The sequence below is a fragment of the Talpa europaea genome (genome assembly GCF_964194135.1).
Source record: "Talpa europaea genome assembly, chromosome: 15".
In the NCBI taxonomy this organism is placed as follows: domain Eukaryota; kingdom Metazoa; phylum Chordata; class Mammalia; order Eulipotyphla; family Talpidae; genus Talpa; species Talpa europaea.
This window is the reverse complement of record NC_140083.1, coordinates 85,719,089-85,738,644: the sequence shown is the minus strand read 5'-3', so window position 1 is coordinate 85,738,644 and position 19,556 is coordinate 85,719,089. Positions and strand designations below refer to the sequence as shown.

At 44.7% G+C, this 19,556-nt stretch overlaps 1 protein-coding gene across 2 annotated transcripts in view; it reads right to left on the bottom strand.

The window, feature by feature from the left end:
• Positions 1–19,556, bottom strand: part of SRGAP1 (SLIT-ROBO Rho GTPase activating protein 1) — a gene marked incomplete at both ends in the record, with an annotated part of 175,481 nt that overhangs the window by 44,252 nt on the left and 111,673 nt on the right. For both annotated transcript variants that reach the window (XM_084256215.1, XM_084256216.1), the window contains 3 exons: positions 5,055–5,156; positions 7,082–7,303; positions 19,044–19,172. In XM_084256215.1, the coding sequence (XP_084112341.1) occupies positions 5,055–5,156; positions 7,082–7,303; positions 19,044–19,172 (453 nt within the window). The remainder of the gene's footprint in view (positions 1–5,054; positions 5,157–7,081; positions 7,304–19,043; positions 19,173–19,556) is intronic.

Here is a 19,556-nt window from a genome sequence, read left to right as displayed (position 1 = left end):
AGACCACGGGGAGAACAGACACCCCCCGGCTCCCAGCTCAGGAGGCCGGGCGCGGGGCAGGGCGCCGCCAAACGCCCACGGAGCGAGGCGTGAAGGGGAAGTCACCGTCCCCTCGCGCGCCCGCGGTCACAGAAAGGGTCGCCACACCCGCCGCGCGGCCTCCTGCCGAGCCCCCCGAGAGCCACCGTCTCCCTCAGAGGCCCTCTCCTCGCCGCACCTGGCCTTCTCCCGAGGGACGTCCTTGCAGGCGCTGACGCTTACTCCACACGCGAAATCCCAGACGCCGCGTCTAGAACACATGCTTCCAGCCAAACGTACTGGATCCTATTTTCAGTGTTGGCTGAAACGATGATATTATGCCACAGCACAAGGGGCAGCCGTATGACGTGAGCTTCTGCTGTCCCCGCGTCACCACAGCAGGCTGCCGGCAGGCAAGAGACTTGAATAAGCGAAGATGAGTGGAAAGTCACCAGGAAGGTCTGATAAGGCGATTGTGGAGACGTGGTGTCAAGCTCCGTCCACATCTCTGAGCAAGTCTCAAGAGAATCTGTGCATTCCCAACAGGCTTGGCGCCTTCACTCACAGCCGGAGACCCTGCTGCAGTCCCTGGCACTGGGGCAGGAAAGGGGATTTTCCCGCTCTCAGTAGGAGTCACTTGCAAAATCTTCCCTCCGTTACCCATGCCGGGAAGCTGTCTCAAATGCTTGCCTAAAATTTTGTTTATTTTTTTGAAAAAGATTTATTTATTTATGCACACAAGAGCTGGGGTGCAGGCCAAAGGTGGGGGGTGAGAGGATTCCCCAGAGACAGAGTGGGGAGCAGAACAGGCGGATCCACTGAAATCCACTCCTGAGGGGAGCAGCGGGGAGACAGGAGAGTCTGCTGCGCCCTGTGGGTCGCTCCCTGGCCGGGGATCTGGGGACAGCTTCACGGTGCTGTGCTTAACCCCGTGCGCCACCAGGGAGGCCCCAAATCTTGTTCATTGTTATCTAAAATACCTTTGTGAGGAATAAGATTTTGGAATTGTCTCTGAAATACTCCTTAGTAAGCTGTTGGTGGAGGATTTTAAGCAGCGGTGAGAAAATTTATAGGTTCATTAAACATTTTTGAAAATCAGTGGAGGAGCTGCAGGCTTCTTTCTCGTCCACTCTCTTCAGGGGAGCACATCTATCAGGGCTTAAGAGAAACCAGTTGCTTTATATGAGAGAAGATTTTACTCACAACACAGACATGGCAAGCCATGAAAGCTCTATTTTCTGGACCAAATATTGAGACAAATGATCTGAAAATAGGGCAAGCAAGTGGAAACTAAGGCTGCCACAACAACAGAGAAAGGCATAGTTGCTTCCATAATTCATTTTTCCTTTTTCTTTGACGGGATGCAGGTAAAGAGAGGAAAGAGAACTGTAAGAAAATGGCAATGCAATCTCTGGGGAATTACCCCAAAGGCTTGCTTTGAGAGAGGAGCAAAAGGCGTGAGTCCTGCGTGGAAATCCCTATGGCAAGGGTGCAACGTGGGTGGACAAGACTGTTACTTTGGATTACAAAGAGTCTGGAAAATGTTTATCATGAAAAAGGTAAAAATGATCATTTAAATTTACGTTGCTTTAAAGTGCCACCTTTAAATGTATTCTTCATTAATGTTCAGACAGGAATTTAGACTTTTAAGTAAGAAAAAGAAAACTTAGGAATGAAGTGGTTTGCGCAGCAGGCCACACTCTAATTCTGTGTGTGACGCCTGGTGGACAATGATAAAGATTTGTTCACCGGGTCACTGGAGATCAGAGCTGTGAGACGGAGGCGCCACGTGCAAGTTTGCAACATAACGAACTCGAAGCTCCTTTTAAAGTAAAGTGACAATAAATGTCACAACCCATATGAATCTGCATCCACCAGAAGTTCAATCTAGCCCGTCTGGAACCTTTACTATAGTAAAACGTTTTGGCTTTCATTATAATTTTAGTACTTTTACTTTATTGCCTTTATTACTTCTGTGTTTACTGAGGCCGTTTCACAAAAGCTTATAGTTCCTCGTAGATTGAAGGCAGGGGCTACAAATGCAAATATCTACAAGGACCCAATACAAAATGAAAATGATGCAAGTGGGCTGAGTGGGGAGTATGGCACACAGGAGACTCTGTGTCTTAATGGGAGATTTCATTGCTCAGTTCCAGTTAATCACTGTTGTGCAGAAAGGCAGGTCTAGCGTGGTCAGACCTAAATTTTTAGAAGCTGAAATTTGATTTTTTAATGCACTATTTCTAATTTTTTTAAGTGGCAGAACACATTTTTGAAAATCAAGCACTGTAGAACAAACAAAATGTGTCCATGGTCAGATACGGTCTTTGGGCTCTTAACACAGAAGCCCCTTTGAAGCGGCCCCTACGGTTTCACATGGTGCCGTTATTTACAGTTGTCTGAGTGCGGATGAAGAGGCTCGTGTTCTGCTTTGCTGGACCATGCACACTTCGTAACTTTGACGGAATTCTCCCTTAACTTTAATTTTTTCACTGTGCAGTCAATTATTTTTAGTTAACCGAATTCTTTCCAGCAAATTCTGGACTTTGAGTGTACACATGTTTGTGCAGAGGCAAAGCCTTACACTGCTGATACCGGTGGGGCTTTACTTGCGTATTTTGGTTTGATCCTAGTGTGCAAATTTTCTCTGCATTTGTCATCGGTGCAGCAGAGGCAAATTCCTTATATGTGGTCAAGAAAAACACCCTTTGGGGACTCTACATTTGCAACGATTGGTGTGTGGCCCCAAGTTATGTCTGTGTCTGCCGTGACACGAATGGCGTGCGCCACTGTCTCTCACGCCATCAGGCGCCCATGTGACCTCCTCGTCCCCTGCTCGCCACACCTGACAAAATGTGTGAACTCTAGAAGTTGCCCAACAAATATTTCTTTCACTGAAACAAACTGACCCACGATATTAAAACGATTTATTGGTTCTCAAGTCTTTTTACCCCAGGACGTCAGCTTCCTGCAGCTACAGCTCACCCCCAAGGGGGACTCAGGTGAAAACCAAACTGTTCCGTTCTCCCAGGAACCCTGAAATACACTGGAATGTTTTTTTCCTCCTTCCACACCTAATGAAATTTCTGATGATCAAAAGTCCAATATAAATCTTATTTTTGTTGGGCGTCCCACCCACACCGCGCGCTGCTCCCCAGCCGGCAGAGCATGACCTGCTAGTTGTGCTCATAAGAACCATCAGGATGATCCAATTCATTTGTTTTTTATTGTGAAATAAAAAAAAAAATTCGCCCTCAGGAAGCACTGCCTGATTCTTCCAGTTTATAAGGATACGGGGCTTTTCCAGATAAGCCCCAAGAGCCTCCACTGAAGGAAAGAAACCCCAGCGACAGCTGAGGCCACGCAGGTGACACGACGGGCTGGTGCAGCACGGGAAGGACCTGGGCCGCGACGGACGGGGGGTCTGAACACCCCGACTCCTCACGCCTCGGGGCTCTGCAGGACCCGCGCCCCCAGCCTCCCCCCGTCAGTGGTCCAACTGCAGGTGCCAAGCAAAGCAGACCCCAGGGCTGCCAGCTTCGACCTTGTGAATAACACATTTCCCTGCAGTCTGGAGAATGTTTCCAAAGCAAAGAGCAGAAGGATACGCATGAGAAAAACTGGAAGTCGCTACACACACAGCCCGGTTCAGCACACTGCACAGGCGAGTGTGCCGTGGGGCACACGCCGAAGCACAAACACACTCAGGGAGAGCAACAGCTTTTTGCTGGAAAGGCTCATTTGTGGGGCTTTTCACAGACCGAAGCCTCCAGTTCTATCGGCTGCATCTTAAACACACACGTCTGAACAAGCCGTGGTTTGGTTCTTCTACAAAGAATGGAAGCCAGACAGCTGCAAGGGTTTGACCAAACTCCACGGGTCTAGAGACGTGTCACTTTCTTAACAGAGCGGACACGGGTGTCGCCAGAGCCCCCTGAGATGAACACAACAGCGGGCACCGAGGTGAATCTGGTCATTTACTTTGCTGAGGAGAATCACTGATTGTTCTCCCCTCTGCCCAGCACGCCCCCCTTTTGGGGGATGATTTCTCTCTAGAAAAACACGCCTCCTGTGCCCGGCCATCACAGGTGCCCACGAGTGGGCACGAGGTCCAGGCTGGCCGTTGGAGAGATCCCGCCTCCCGGGAGCAAGGCGGGTGGATCCCGTGTCAGGGGGGAGGGAGCCGGAGTGGGGTGCGATGACAAGCTGGGGGCTGTGGGGGTCTAGATCTCCAGGAGCCAAGTACATGGGGGAACCGCCAACACCCACAGAGGTAAAGGGACGCAGAGAAATCCCTGATAATGTCATCTGAGCAAAGGCCAGCCACGCCCGAGGCTCCTGCAAATACAGACTCACACGCTAACTTTCTCACGGCAGCTAAGTTTGATTTGGGTGCCTGGAAATTACAACTGAGCCTGGACTAATACAAGAAGCATTTGCGTTTCACATTTTTGGTTTTCTGAGAACATGGATCCTGTTAATTTTTTTTCAGAAAGAGGCAGCTGAACCGTACGACTCTTTCCTGGCTCCACATGCATGTGCAACTCACAGTGTATGTTCTACACATTTAAGTCTGATGTCAGCAATTAAGCATTTTCTTGCTCTCATTCACAGCATTATTTTAAACTAGAACTTTTGTGCTAATAGTAGCCGTAATGCCATGTTCGATACCGAAAAATCTAGAGAATACAGAAAAGCATAAAGAAAAAAACCACTAGTTTCACAAGTGAGGGTTAATGTGTCAACCAAAAGTTGCATTCCACACGACCGCGTGCTCTGGGATCCTTGCTGGGTTTGTTCGCTCCCGGGACACGAGCTTAGTGTCAAGCACGCGTTTGAGACTAAGCACGTCCATATGTGCACGCAGGGAATCCCTGCTAAAGTAGTTACCGATGGCAGAATGCAGACTCTGCGTTTATTTTCCAAAAATAGTATCTTAGGAATCCTGACTGACTTGCAAATGCAGGATGCAAAGACTGCGCACAGGACGCTCCAGTCTGCATGGACTCAGCTCCGGGGGCGGACGGCACGCTTACCTCCTCGTTCTCGATTTTGAGCGTGGCCAGTCGGGACTGCAGCTGCTGGTACCTGAGCACGAGCTCCGCCTGGACCGGCTGCTGGGCGCTGACCTGACACACCTGGGGAGGAATCGGAAATGGCTGTTACTGAAGGAGCCGCCCAGCCTGCCACCCTGGCCGGCTTCCCTGTTTAAATGTATGAAGCCCACGCTACAGAGTCCAAGCACGTATTTACTTTCAACAGCCGCCTCGAAACTTCAGTTTTCAATGTAGACTGTTCCAAGCGGCAGGGCAGCGAGCAGCTGCTTGGCCGGGAGCTGACTGGCGGGGACAGCTGAGGAAGCAGCACCCAGGCAGGGCGGCTGCTGGAGCCCGAGCTCAGGGCACGCAGAGGCTGGCCTGCGCTGGGCAGAGGGCAGAGGGCGAGGGTGGCCAAAGGGACATGTACTACTAGTTAGTGTCAGGCAGGTGACTGTGCAGGCTACTTAGTTTCCTTCCTGTAAAGCGGGGTAATGAGAGTTTCTGCACCACAGGGTTGTTTGGGGGGCGGGGTGTGGAATGAGATGCTGTACACAAAGCACTTAGAAAAAACTCAGAAAAGGTGAACAACTATTCTTCGCTCTTTCGCCCATGGCTTGCTTTGGTGGGAGGCACATATATCAGGTGATTAACCAAGAACGTCAAGAGACCCCTCACGGTAGTTGGTAGAAAGATATTTGGGCCATGATCTCAATTACGCGTAAGGGCAAAATCAGGGTGTTATATTCAGATTGCACCAGAAACAATCTCTTCTCATCTCGCTTGCCACAGAAGCTTTGGCAGATGTGCGTTCCATTTATGGAGTCTTTAAAGTATAATAAAGATTATTGCATCCTGGCAGAACTGTCCATAAAAAGAAGACCAAAAACTCACTTTATTAAATATAATAAAAATTAAAAGGTAGAAAACCTATGAATCCCATTGGTGTTACTTGTCTGTGATACTTTATCACTCTATGTTGTGACGTATGCTTCATTAAAAAATTAAACAGCAACTACCTGGTTTTGGAAACATAACTCAGAGTGGATTAAGCCACTCGGTTGTCAAATTCATGTGCTATTGGTATAAAAACTGCTTACCATTTCTAATCAAGTGATTCATTCTACCAAATCAAGCAAAAAGACTTAGATTAGAAATACAGTCGGTACAAATACAGACTTATGAGTCTTCACACCAAATATTTTAGAAAAAATTGTGACACTAAAGAAATCTGCCACGGATCGTAACTGATATCTATTTTTAAAAACATACGGTCACCACAATAAGCTAAAATTGAGTTTTTAATCTGTGAGTATTGTTTCGCACAGCTGGGACTCCAAGCGCTCTATACAGTGTATTCCATTATTGGTTCTTCTATCTCCTCACTGCAGACAATAGAATACACCACTGACTCTCAAATCACTGTAAATGGAGTTTTCGTCCCTGGGTAAAGGAAGCGGAGGCATACTCTCTCAGTCCTAAGGTTCATTTTCTCAATTTGGAGCCAACTTGAATCTTAAGCTGTCTTGCGTTTTTTTCCTTCGGTCATTTACATTTCCTGCCCTTTATTTCTCTTTATGGGAATCTTTAAATCAGAATGACAGGAAGTCCAGAGACATTCTATTAGACCAGAAAAATGTTTTGTTTGACTTTGAATTTAAACCTGAATGTCTTGATATCTAAAGAGGTGTCAACCTATTCTCTGAAATCATACACAGTGTCGGGTATGTGTTACTTAAATAATAAACAAATAGATAAATAAACAAAAAAGTTTGACTGTCTGGAAGTGGAAGGAAAAAATCTAGCTATCCTGGGACAGTGCAATGCTTACACACCAGTGAGCCTGCATCTTTATCGGCAGACATCGGAGTGTTTTCCCCTTGCTTTAAAAGATAGTAGGGCCTGATCTACGCTAAGATCCCACATCAAGGAGGGAGATACCAATTGGAATTCTCAAAACTGTTACAGGTGAAGAGAAATGCAAGTGAACATACGATTCACTGGTCTTAAAATAATCAAGCGCTGACCTCATCACCCATGTGAGACTGAAACTCAAACTTCACGGGCGGACAGAAGGCGGCAGGAAACATCTCCAGCAACCTCTGCTTGTCACTCCGGGGCTCCAGGTTGTCCACCGCGTTCTCGATAATGTCCAGGCCTTCGTGTCTGGAGGTTTCCAGGTTGTACTCCGCAGAGAGGTATGTTCTCAGAGCTCTGTTCAGACTTGCGTGGTAGCCAAGGTCACAGCACTTCAAGCCCAAAGAATGCAATATAAAAAATTAACTCAAAATGGATCAAAGACCTAAATGTGGCAGCGACAACTGTCAGTATAAAATTCTTAGAAGGAAGCATAACGGTAAAGTGTGATCCTCTTGCATTAGGCATTGGTTTCCTGGACAGAACATCAAACATGCAAGCAACAAATGAAAAAATAAACTGAATTGCATCAAAATTGATGGCTTTTGTGTTTCAAAGGACACTACTGAGTGAAAAGTAAACTCGAAAATGGGAAAAAAAATTGCAGATCATATCTCTGATAAGGAATTGATATCTAAAATAGATTAAGAACTCTCACAATAACAAAAAGAGTCCAATTAAGAATGGCCAATGGGTCTGAACAGGCTTTTCTTCAAAAAAGATCAAACAAATGATCATTAAGTCTAGGAAATGACGTGCAGAGTCATCAGGGAAACACACATCACAGCCACAAAGACGCCTCTGGACGGCCACTAAGATGGTTATAACCAAAGGACAGAACAAGTGTGGGAGATGTGCAGGCATCGCAGCCTCGTGCACTGCTGATGAGAGCAGCATGCAGCACGTTGGAAACAGCCTGCAGCGCTTCTGAGGGTGAAGCTTTAGTAAAGTCAACATCTAACTTGGTGATTTCACTCCTCGGTGTAAATGCAAAAGACATGAAAACACATTTTCACACAGAAACTCACACATGAATGTCATTACTCATCAAAGCTGAAGAATGGAAACCACCTAAAAGTCCATCCACCAATGAATAGCAGAAGGAACTATTACCCAGTCATAAAAAGGAACGAGGAACTGTACAGGCTGCAGGATGGATGGGTGCCAAGACGTTATGCTAAGATGAAAGCCAGTCACGAGTCCACACATTGTATAATTCCATTACATGAAATGTCCAGAATGGGCAAATTGAGAGGGACAGAAAGAGCATTAGTGTTCCCTCAGGCTGGGCGGTGGGGCAGCTGGACAGTGAGTGCCGAGCAACGTGGGACTTCTTCCTGGAGTAATGAAAATGTTCTAAAATTGATCGTGGGAATGGTTTACTCTTTGACTGCACAACCAGCTAATTACAGGCTTTTAATGAGAGAACTGTACGGTACATGTTATCTCAATCAAGTTATTAAAAATAAAAGAAGTCAAATACTGACAGGAAAGAATAACAACGACAACAAAAAACCTCTTAGGTTTTCTTCATGCATACCAAGATGGGTCCAGTGATTCACTGAAATCTACTAAGATGCAAATATACTACTGTAATACTTCGGAAATGTGTAATTTGCTGAAGACTCAAGAATGCTCTGTACTCTTTCAAAAGTGATAAGTACTGGCTTGACTATGACAAAATATCCTTATTTTTGTCCCTAAAATAAAAATCCTAAGAAATGATTGTGAAAGTGCTTTCATTGGAGATAGAACTCTGTTTAGTATGGCTAGAAGTAAAAGGGTTTTTGCAATTTCGGAAACTTCACAACTCTTAGTTTATATTTGTCCCTATTTTTTCATGTTGCGTTTTAAGAGAATATAATTTTAAAAAGAACATACCTCTGGGTACTAGCAAATTACTGACAGACTTTTAAGTATGTACATGAAGCCCATGAATCTCTTAAAAAAAGAAACAAGTGGTTCTAAAGGTACAGAACGGGCCGTCCTTATATTGTTCTAATGTGGTTCAATCAATTCAATTTTTTTCAATTCAACTCTCTAATCAGCTCTCCACTTGGTGCTTGGAAATAGGCTCCAGGAATATGAAGACTGAATCACTGTAAAATATAACCGCCATCCTCAAAGAACCCAAATATTAGCCGTTCATTAGTTTGCTGCTAGGAGATCAGTAGAAAGGGCACCGAAGCAGCAACCTTTGTGCAAGGGATGTGTCCAGCAGGGCATGAACCAACAGATGTGCCTTTCGGAAGGTACAAATTCAATCACTGGTTTGTCCTTAGAAATTCTCATGTATTTAATTCCACCCCCAACATGCAATTCCAGAAATATTGTTTGGGATTTTTAGATAATACCCTAAAACCTTGCTGTTTGAAGCCTGGTCTGTGACCAGCAGCAGCACTGGCGCAGAATCTTGGGCACCATCTACTCAATTAGAATCCTTAGTTTAAAAAAAAAACAAAATCCACAAGTGCTCCACACACATGCTAAAGCTTGAGAAGCTCTGCGCTAAACCATCAAGTAGAAGGGTCCTGAAGCTCTGCCCCTGGGGATGCTATTTCTCAAATAGGCCAAAGAATCGACTTGGTTAAAGATTTTTTGATTTAAAAAATCAGAAAGTAGCTGCTACAACACAATCAGAAATGTAAGCAAACCAGCACACTGCAGCAATCAGTCTCATCATGAACACGTTTCCAGCGGAATCAGCTGCGCTCAAAATAGAGAATGATTCATTTTCAGTTAATTAATCTCAGATGAGCAAAGACCGCTTTTATTCCTCTTGTTCCTCAAAATCCAAAAAAGTTCTGTGTAGCAGTTTCATGCACAAAAGAACTGAAAACTTATTCTATCTTTTAATAGCATCTCATTTTAGGCAGGCGTGAATTTGTAAAGGAAATAGGCAAATTTCTCTGCAATGTATCGGTGCTTCAAAACATGCCACTAGTCCAAAAGAAGCCAGATCTCACTTGATTGTAACAAAGCAGATCACACAGGCTTCTATAGTTTATGAATATCTTCTTGGAGGCTTAATTGACATCTATTTTATGAATATTGATCCCAACGGGGCTTAGTAGTAAATTGAAATTCGAGGGAAAAAACAACAGAGAAATGCTTTATTTCCCTCCAACCAAAATCCGGTCTCTTTTCAACTTAAAAGAGAAAGAAAAAAGAAAAAGAGGAAGAAAAAAAAGAAGATACGCATCCAAACCCAACTATCCAATTGAGTTAGAGACCTGAAAAATAATATTCTTAGTTTTCATTATTCCCAGACTTTCCCTGTTCACTTTTAAAATTTCTAACATGACGTCTTTGGTGAGTAAATGTCAAGATCACGAAAGTGCCTGAGCGTATTTCCACACCCAGTTTAGTGGCGGAATTTGTAGGACCCAGTAAGAGATCCCCAATTTCACTGGGGTTTCCCAATTGGCTGGGCTCAGTAACCCACCCAGCGGTCTCCGGGACTGAGCGCTACACTTAGGCGCGTCTGTGATGAGCCTTGATGGGAAATATCTTTCTCTGACTCCTACGGTGCTTATCAGCCTGTAAGACCACTTAGTTGGCATAATTTTATTACTTCTGTTATGCAGCATTTTCTACACTCTAGATTTTTCAAGCATCCTGAATTTGAAAAGAAATAAGAAACGGAAAAAATTCTTATTCAAAGTCTCTGGAGACAGCCAGGCCAGTCACAGAATCATCATTTTTTCCTCTAAACTGGAAGCTAAAACGACACTGGATATGTTAAAATTCAAGATACTTGGTTAAAAGGCCTAAAGTAATTCTATGGAGCTTAGGAATTATTAATGATATGAAAAGCCAGCTTCTGCACAAAGAGTTGAGTTATAACGCAAGTGCATTTAATGATGAAAATACATAAGAAACCAATAAAATATTTCATGAAAACAAAGGAGTATTGTTCTGATGGATGAAAAACTCTGAATGGACACATAAAATTAGGGATTAAAACTGGGAAAGGAAAGACTTGGAAGCAAAAGGGTGTGCTCTCTGTGTATATACACACGCACATAGATACACACACACAGATACACACACACACATAGATACACACATATGCATGTATATACATAGGGATCTCCTAAATGTTGCCAAATTAGATTCTACTATTTATTAGTCTAAATCAGGCCAATTTCCTCAGGCAAAGATCAGTAAATAGTATAAAAAACGAAGATGAAACCCAGATTCTGAGCACTGCAACAAACACCCCATCTTGTCCTAAGGGCTGAGAGTTCAGCTGAAATCCACACTGTGGGCATGAGGTTCGGTCTAACTGCATCACAGCTGTTCACGGAGAAAACATTGTTTTTATTCTTATTTTTGTTTAAATTCTGTGCCGTAAGAAGCCCCAGTGGGGGCCCCATGGCCGCCGAGCAGGAGCCAGGAGAGCCCGGGAAGGGAAAGATTAAAGGTCAGATGTCCTAATTAGAAAAATGACAGGATTTGAGACCAAAACCCAACTCTGTGCTTCCAGTTTTTCCCATCACGCCATGCCTGTATGTGGTTACCATGCGCTGTGCAGCCACCTCCTATCAGCCCTTTAAACTTCTAGGAATTTTAGATGTTGAAAACATCCCCTGTGCCCGGGATTTGACATTACATGGTTCATTAGGATCTGTTGTGGCTGGCCTGGGACACTTTTTGTTAACTAGTAGAATTAGAAGATCATGTGATGTTGGAGTAGGAGGATTTTTCTTAGTGACTTTAGGATGCTGGTTTCATTGTAGGTACAACTATGCAAAACAAAGAATCCAGGAAAGAATTGCCAGAGAAGGAATTAGAGATAAGATTTTATATGAAAGTAGCCACCTTGATCCTGAAAGAAAACAAACCAATGGCAACAGCAGCAGCTGAGCAGTCTCGAGCATAGAACACCCAAATACCACGGAAGACAGTGTGAAAAGAGCTGAGAGCAACTACAAAAAACCTACCTTTTATGTACCATAAAGCCTTCAATCAAGGAAAAAAAAAAAAGCCCCAGTGGGCAGTTTGGTCCTAGGCTGGCAGTTACCCCAGCGGAACTGCGTGGGAGACAAACCTGACCTGCCCGTTGCCGGCACAGCCACAGCCCCATCATTTGCAGGACCGTCCTGGACGGACCCCTCGCTCTCAGGCGCTTCAGAATGAAACAGCTGTCGTGAGAAGGAGAAGGGAGGGCTTCTGTAGAAAGGTGCTCTCTCTGACCTCATCACTCCCGCCTGTCCGACAAGATTCTAGGGTCTCTTGCCCTGGGTTAGAGCTCTGGCTTTGGCCACTCCAGGGCCATGGGTAGTGAGCAGAGCCCTGATCCACCTTTTGTTTTGAGCCTTTCTGAAAAATAGTGCAATTAAGCAAACTGAATTGCAAAAACTCGACAGCTTCCACATGACCACCCGCACTTCCAATGGACCAGAAATAGACAATTTCAGAGCTTTTGTTAGACGTTGGAGGAAGAAAGTTGATTTCCCCCCAGTAATTATTGCTTTGCCCTTCATTATTGTCATATTTAGTGCTTTGGAAACCACAAACATTTTTTGTGAAAGACGGGCCTCTCCCAAGCCTGCACCAGGTGTGTCTAGAACCCTGCAGGCAACAGTTAATCCTGCTCTCACTCTCGGGGTTCCTGCGGGTCCCCAAGCCTCATAATCTTAATCTACAGCTTTAGTGACGGTGGCCAAGCATTTACCAGATATGGTTTGGAGCATCTCTTGAGCAATGCAAAGGTCAAAATGGTACAACTGTGGGACAAGGATGGATACAAAGAGAAAACAGGGAGAGGGGCGGTTCCCACGCGTGAGGCGATGGTGAATCACAGTCGCTGTTGCCCAGCGCCCTCCCACCCGCGCAGGCCGCGGTTTCCGGCAGGGAGGTGCTACCAGACTCATGATTCCCCGGGCCAAATCTCTGTAACTAGCCTGAAAAATCACAAAAGAGGAGAGAGAACAGATAAAACCAGCCAAAATAAATAAGGTCAGGTGGCAAATGCTATGGAGAACAGAAAGGCTCCGAGGCGCGGGGAGCCGGAGGGCAGGGGGCTGCTTTTTCATCGGGGCAGCTGGCCCCACATGAGTGAGAAAAGCAATCAGTGTCACAAAGCTTTGGAAGAGTGTTCCAGACAGAAAGGAGAAAGGCCGCAGGCAGGAAGCAGCTCTGCGGGGCTGGCAGCAGACAGGTCGAGTGTGAGGCGGGGACTAAGGGAGGTGCAGGAGGGGACACGCGGGGCCGGTCCTGTAGGGTCTTGGGCAATAGTTTTTTATTCTAAGGACATTAACCTTGAAGAATTATAAATGGGGATGGAATTTAATATTTTGGCTGCCTAGGAAGAGAGCGGATTATCAGTTGGAAGCTCGTAGTGGAAGCTGGGAGACGCGTGGGAAAGCGGTGAAGAGGCTTCTGTCGGGAGTCGAGCCTGGAGAGGGTGCGGGCGGCACGGTTTGGGATGCACAGGAGGGGGAGCTGACGGGACTTGATGATGCTTTTGTGTGTGGGGAATGAGAGGAATGGGATTTTGGTTCTGCAGCTGGTAGAAATGGTGCCTTTTCTGAGTTTATAAAAGAGATAAGAAGAAATGTGCGGAGGATGATGGTAGATATTAAAAAATTGTTTGGGTCGTATTGGTTGGAGCTACTCAGCAGGTGGTCAGACACGCAAATCTGAGGCCCAAGATGATCAAGCCTGGTGATAAAAGTCCTGGAGCCATCATGGGGCATTTAAGCCAAGGCACCAGGAGACAGAACGCCACGAACAGGCCGCGATGTCCGACATTCGGGCCCAGCCGAGAAGGAAGGACGAGCACGGGAGACTGACAAGGAGCAGGACAAGCTGCCGGAGTGGACACAGGCTGGTGGACACAGCTGCCAGGTGGATGCAGGTTCCTCTGACATAGGCCCAAGGCCTCTCCCCTGGAAGAAAAACTTTCAAGGCCACCTACTTCAATCCAGTAACTTATCTCAGTTCTTAAATACCCTTCCGATCCCCATGGATAAAACACGCATACATCAACTTATAGGCTCACTGAACTGTCCTAACTCATTTAACACGATGTCCCTACCATCTCCCTAAGAGCTGTATAGGGATGACAGTTTTTATAGGGACTTTACAGGGATGACAGACTTTATAGGGATGACAGTTTTACCATTTGACATAGACACATCTTAATATTATTGTGTAGGAAGGGAAAGTAAAACTAAGAAGAATTTAAACTCTGAATATGTTGCTTTTTAGTTAAACACAGGCCCCTTGAGACAAAAGGATAAAGCTAAACGCTCAAGGACACATCTGATTATTTAGAAACAGTAAACACGGCATGTGTCATTCAAAGCATTCCATTTTCAATCTTCTTCTATACAAATATCTGATAAAACACATACAAGTATCTCTACCAGAAAATCACCTGTAGCAATAGTCCACAACAGTAACGAAGATTTATCCTTCAAGTTCCAAAATGACTTAAGAACATTTGCAGGTGTAATTGGAGACCACGGAACTGTAGTGCACGGATGACAAATCCTTTATTACTCCTTGGCGGGCGCTCTGGGAGAAAGGCCCCTGGAGTATTTTACCACTGTTTTTTTTTTGTTTCTCTGAATGCATTCTGTGGCTGTGGGTGAGAGAGACAACATCCCAGCCACGCAATCTTAGAACCAGTTGTTTCAAGAATTCCAGAGCTACAGAGCGGTGAATTTGATAATAAGTTAGAGATTCTTAGTATTAAGACTTTGATAATCCTCTCTTATCTCCTAGCAAATCACAATTGCTTGAAAATCTCAGCATTCAATTAAAAATATTTGTATGATATTTCTGTTTGTAATACATCTTAATTCTTATACAATAATTAGGTCTAGGTCGAGGTACTTAATGCTGGGGATACTGATGATCACAGACGTACTATCTGTTATTTATAAAACTAAAGTCTGCCTTCCCCTGTAAGTTATACCAGCATTCCCCCACACCTGTTAGGTGTCCTGTTTGTAATACTTTTCTCAGAGTTCCTATTTATTCTTTACAGTGACATAATAAAAATTCTCTTTGTGAAGGTAACTCAGTTCCACTTCCTGCCAATTCCAAATAAAGAGATTTTATCTTCTTGTAAAAAATGGAGATATGACCACAAAAAAAATTCATATTTTAACAATGGAGACTGATGGAGGACAAGGATAGAAAGACTGGAAAGGAGGTGCTCCAAGGGCCAAATCTGACTCACACAAGGAGGTGGGGGTCAAGGGGAATAACAGGACCACTGGAGGGCAGGACCCTTAGGGGCCAGTGCCTGGTCACCAGGCAGGAGACCCGAGCAGGATCAGATGCTCTAGGGAGTGGAGCACAGGCCTGAGGGGACGGATATGGAGATTGGGCCCACCCTGGAATCTCTGGCCCCTTCCTAGGTTTGCCTGTCACCCAGCATCGCCAGCAAGCAGCCGCTCCTCGGAGGAGTGACCCTCCCCGAGAGAAGAGGACTGTCTCAGGGCCCTCTCTGCACAGGCTCGGGGCAGCCGGCCCTCTGCCCACTGTGACTGTGCAGGTGCCTCATCACCAACTCTGTCTCTGCAGGGCAACAGCCTCCTGCCTGCCGGGACCTGTCAAGGCCGCCCGCCTGCAGCCACACAGGCCTCTCTCAGCAAACCTGCCCCTTTCCTTTTCCCTAATAAACCTGCTCTTTAAATATCACTGACGTCTCTGTCTCGTGGAGACACTCGCCGCGTGCCGCTGAAGGGAGCTCTGGCGACACCTTTCCCGGAGTGACCAAGGGCCCCGCTCTCCACAAAACCCCATCCGAGATCTCTGGCGGCAGAACGTGACCATTTTATTTTTCTTGTAGTATTTTCTAGTTTTCTACAAAGTACATGAACTGCCTCAGTAATAATAAAAGACTAGTTTTAAAATACAAATTCTACAGAAAATGCATGACATTTTTATATCAATAGATCCACTCATCAGAGAAAATGTGTAAAAGAGGGATACTGACAGGAGCAGAGAGCAAGGGGAACTGGAGGTATATCTGTTCACAGCACTGTGACTTAAGGTGCCTTTAGCATCTTCCACGGCACTTCACATATAAAAGGGTGTGCATTAAAAACGCTGTCTTCACTTTTTCTCAATAGAAGTACAACGTTTTCAATAATTATTCGATAGTTTAGTATAAAAGGTACTTTGGTAAATGAACTCACAAATCATAAATGATATTTTAGGTGCCTTTGCATAATAATTGGTCTGTTTCTTTTTTCACCAGGATGGGTTTCTAGGATCACCACTATATATTCAAATCGGATTCCTGCAAAATCAGCAGCCATTTTAGAATGTACATATTCACACTGTGCTTGCCTTCGAAATGAGCAGGCAAATACATAATTTTTACTAAGAGGGTATTCAATTTTAGTTGAATATGCTGATAAGCCAATTTTATATTGTACAAAAAATTCATATTTAAGTTCTATTTGAGAATTGTTCACCTTTTAAATTCGTGGCTGATCTTTCAAAACTCCATCTTTTTTTTATTGAAAATTGCTTGGCATATGTAACTAGGACTTTATTTATATCAGAGTTAGATCTGGAGGCTAAGGTGTCTGCAGCCTACTTTCTAACTCAGTACACTGCAAGTTATCCAGACTAGCTAAGTCTCAGTCCTTTTAATTGAGAAAATGGAGAAAACAGCATTTCCTCATAAGGTTGTGATGATTAGGTGAGATGATGCTTAGAAAACTGCCTGTGACAAAGAGGAGACTCTCCAAACCCCTTGACATGCTCTTCCTGTCCTGTCTAGCCCAGGAATTCTCCAGGGCTACCCTCACCTCTACACAGATGCCCACAGGCGTCTCCACGTCAACAGGTGGAACAGAACCGTTGCTCCTGGCCCTCGGGCCGGCTTCTCCCCAGAGCCCCCATCTCACTAAATGACGTCATCACTAACCTAGTGGCACAGGACCTGAATCTGAAGTCTTTATGCTTCTTTTCACACATTCTATCAAATTCCCTTTAGATCTGTGTTTAACATACTTTGACGCCAACCACTTTTCACTGGTTTACTGCTCCTGTGCCAGCCCGGCCAGCACCCTCTCTAGCCTGGACAACCTCAGAAACCTGCTATTTTTGCTTCTCCCTGCTGGCCTCAGTCTGCTTCCCACCCAGACTTCTCATCACATGCACACAATGTCCAAGCCGCTTCCTCGTCCAGGAGGCTGAGTGCTTGGTGTCTCTCCGCCTTCTCCCCTGGCTCTCTTCCTTCATTGCCCCCGTCACCCTGGCCTCCTGTGCTACTGCTTGAGCATCGGAGCTCGCCAAACGCCACTCTGCCTCCACAGCCCCGGTGCTGCCCAGCCACACGCTTCTCCAGTTCACGTCTCGGCGGGACTATCAAGCTGTTCTGGACCAGGGCATTTAAAGGAGCACTGCTGGGCTGTTTCATTTTTATTCGTGGCACCGTCATGACTGTGTGTGTGTGTGTGTGTGTGTGTGTGCTGTAAACATAAAGTCGTTATCACCTGCTCCTCGTCCAGTAAGCAAACACCTCAAAGATGGGGACTTAGGTTTGTTTATCGCTGGACCCCTTGTCAAGAACCGTAATGGCCACACCGCAGCTACCCCAGGAAAACTTTTCAACACATGGGGATTTTACCTAATGTTAAATCGTCTTGGGTGTAGCCATGCACTGTCATCACTACTGAAATCAAGCAAACAAACATCAAGCAGAGCAGTTATAAAGAATTTGTTCTGCTACAGCGCATATACTCTGCAGAATCACTACAGATCTAAGTGAAATCAGGGTCATAAAATTTTTCATGGATTTTTCACGGAATCTAGTAGCAACCTTGCAGAGACAGCCTTTAATTTCATCAAAGTGCTGGAAGAAAATAAATATTTTTAAAAGCTTCTGTATTTAAAATAATTAAGTGATTAATTACTTGATGGAATTCTTGCAACAAAGGAAAAGAAAGAGAAGCTTTCCCCGGTTTCAGTACAAAATGGTTCTGTACTGAGAAATGATGGCACTAGGGGATAAAACTGCTTTTATACACAAATAAAAGGAAGATGTCACATCAGTGGTAATGAACTAAAAAATAATTCTCTCCCTTAACAATTTTTTTGTAGATGTCCCAAGCTGTGGCTCTCAAATAATAGCTAAATACACGAGACCTAAATTCACATAAAAATAGTCGTTTGAACCCATTGCATGTCTAAATTCTGATAGACACTCTGAGCCACGGAAAATAACTTCCCAATATCATAAAACTCCGTTAAATTCAATCAATCAAAGTAATGTACGAGTAAAGTTCCAGCAGATTAACTCTCTGAACCTCTGTGCCTTTGTCTGTGCTTTTCTTAGAACACTTTTTCCTTTTGTTTGCAGACATTTCTGGACACAGGAGCTTTGTGTAACCCTGGCAGCCCTCGGGTGTCCGCACAATGACTGGGCTACTCAGCAAATGTTTTCTGAATCACAGAGCAATGCAGAGGGTTAATGGGGGAATGTTGGGGCAATGTTGGCAGTAATGAGTACAGTGGCTATATGTGGAGCGTTGCCAATGAGCCCAATTTCTGCTTTTTTATGTCATGCCTCCTGAGAGGAGAGTCCGTGAGAGAGTTAGATAAATCTACTATAGACATTCACGCGCTATCTTCTGCTGCGTATTTGTGACAACTGTAAGAAAGCAAATCCTGTGTGTTGTCATTTGTTTAGCACCATCTTTTCTACCTTAAATTCCAGAGGGCAAGAACCGTATATGGCTTTTATCTTCAGCATCTCGCTGTAGTGAGGGCTCCATAAATACACTTTGAATCAGGGAATGCAGCTAGGATTGTTCCACCACATCATCTAGAGATGACAATCCTCTCACACTCCGCCTAGCCGAGTGTTCCAGGCCCTTACAGTTTCACAGAACTTAATCATTTGGTTGTCATTGTTTTGTCACATGCATCTTACAACAAATAGTTTCTTAGTAGCACGTATAGTTTAAATGCAGCATTTTCTTTCTGAATATTATGTAAAATAACATTGTCATAAGTGATGGTGGTTTAGAATCAATGAAATAGTTATTACTCATTCCATCTCAATATGGAAATATGAAAACTGTAAGTACTTACATCAATTAGATCTGAGAGATCATGAATATAATACTTGAAAACTGAGGCATTGGTTGCTTCAAGCGTGAGGAGATATTCGTTCCGTGCCTTAATTGATTTTAGCTTATTTTCCGAATACTTTGCTTGTCTCTGCAAGTGAAGAAGACACAGGCATTGGGGAAGACGACAAGGCAACTTTTTAATGACAGGGAGAAACATACAAGAATTTATATTAATCAAAACACCCAGTCTACGTCTACAGATGACCTTTGAAGTCTTTTGAGAAGGACTTTGAATCTGATTTAAATCACAAACTAAAATTACGCAGCCAGAGAAGAAACAACAATATATTTGGGCTCCAGGCCCATTTGGGATGAAATCTCTTTGTTAATATTCAGTTTCTACATTTGTACCGAGCACTTGGCATTCACCACGGAACGGCGCCCAGCTGCTGTCGCGGGAGTCCAATGTCTCTTAAACACGCTCATTCCCGTGAGAGGAAATGCAAGTCCCTTCCCAATAACTCACAGTCGG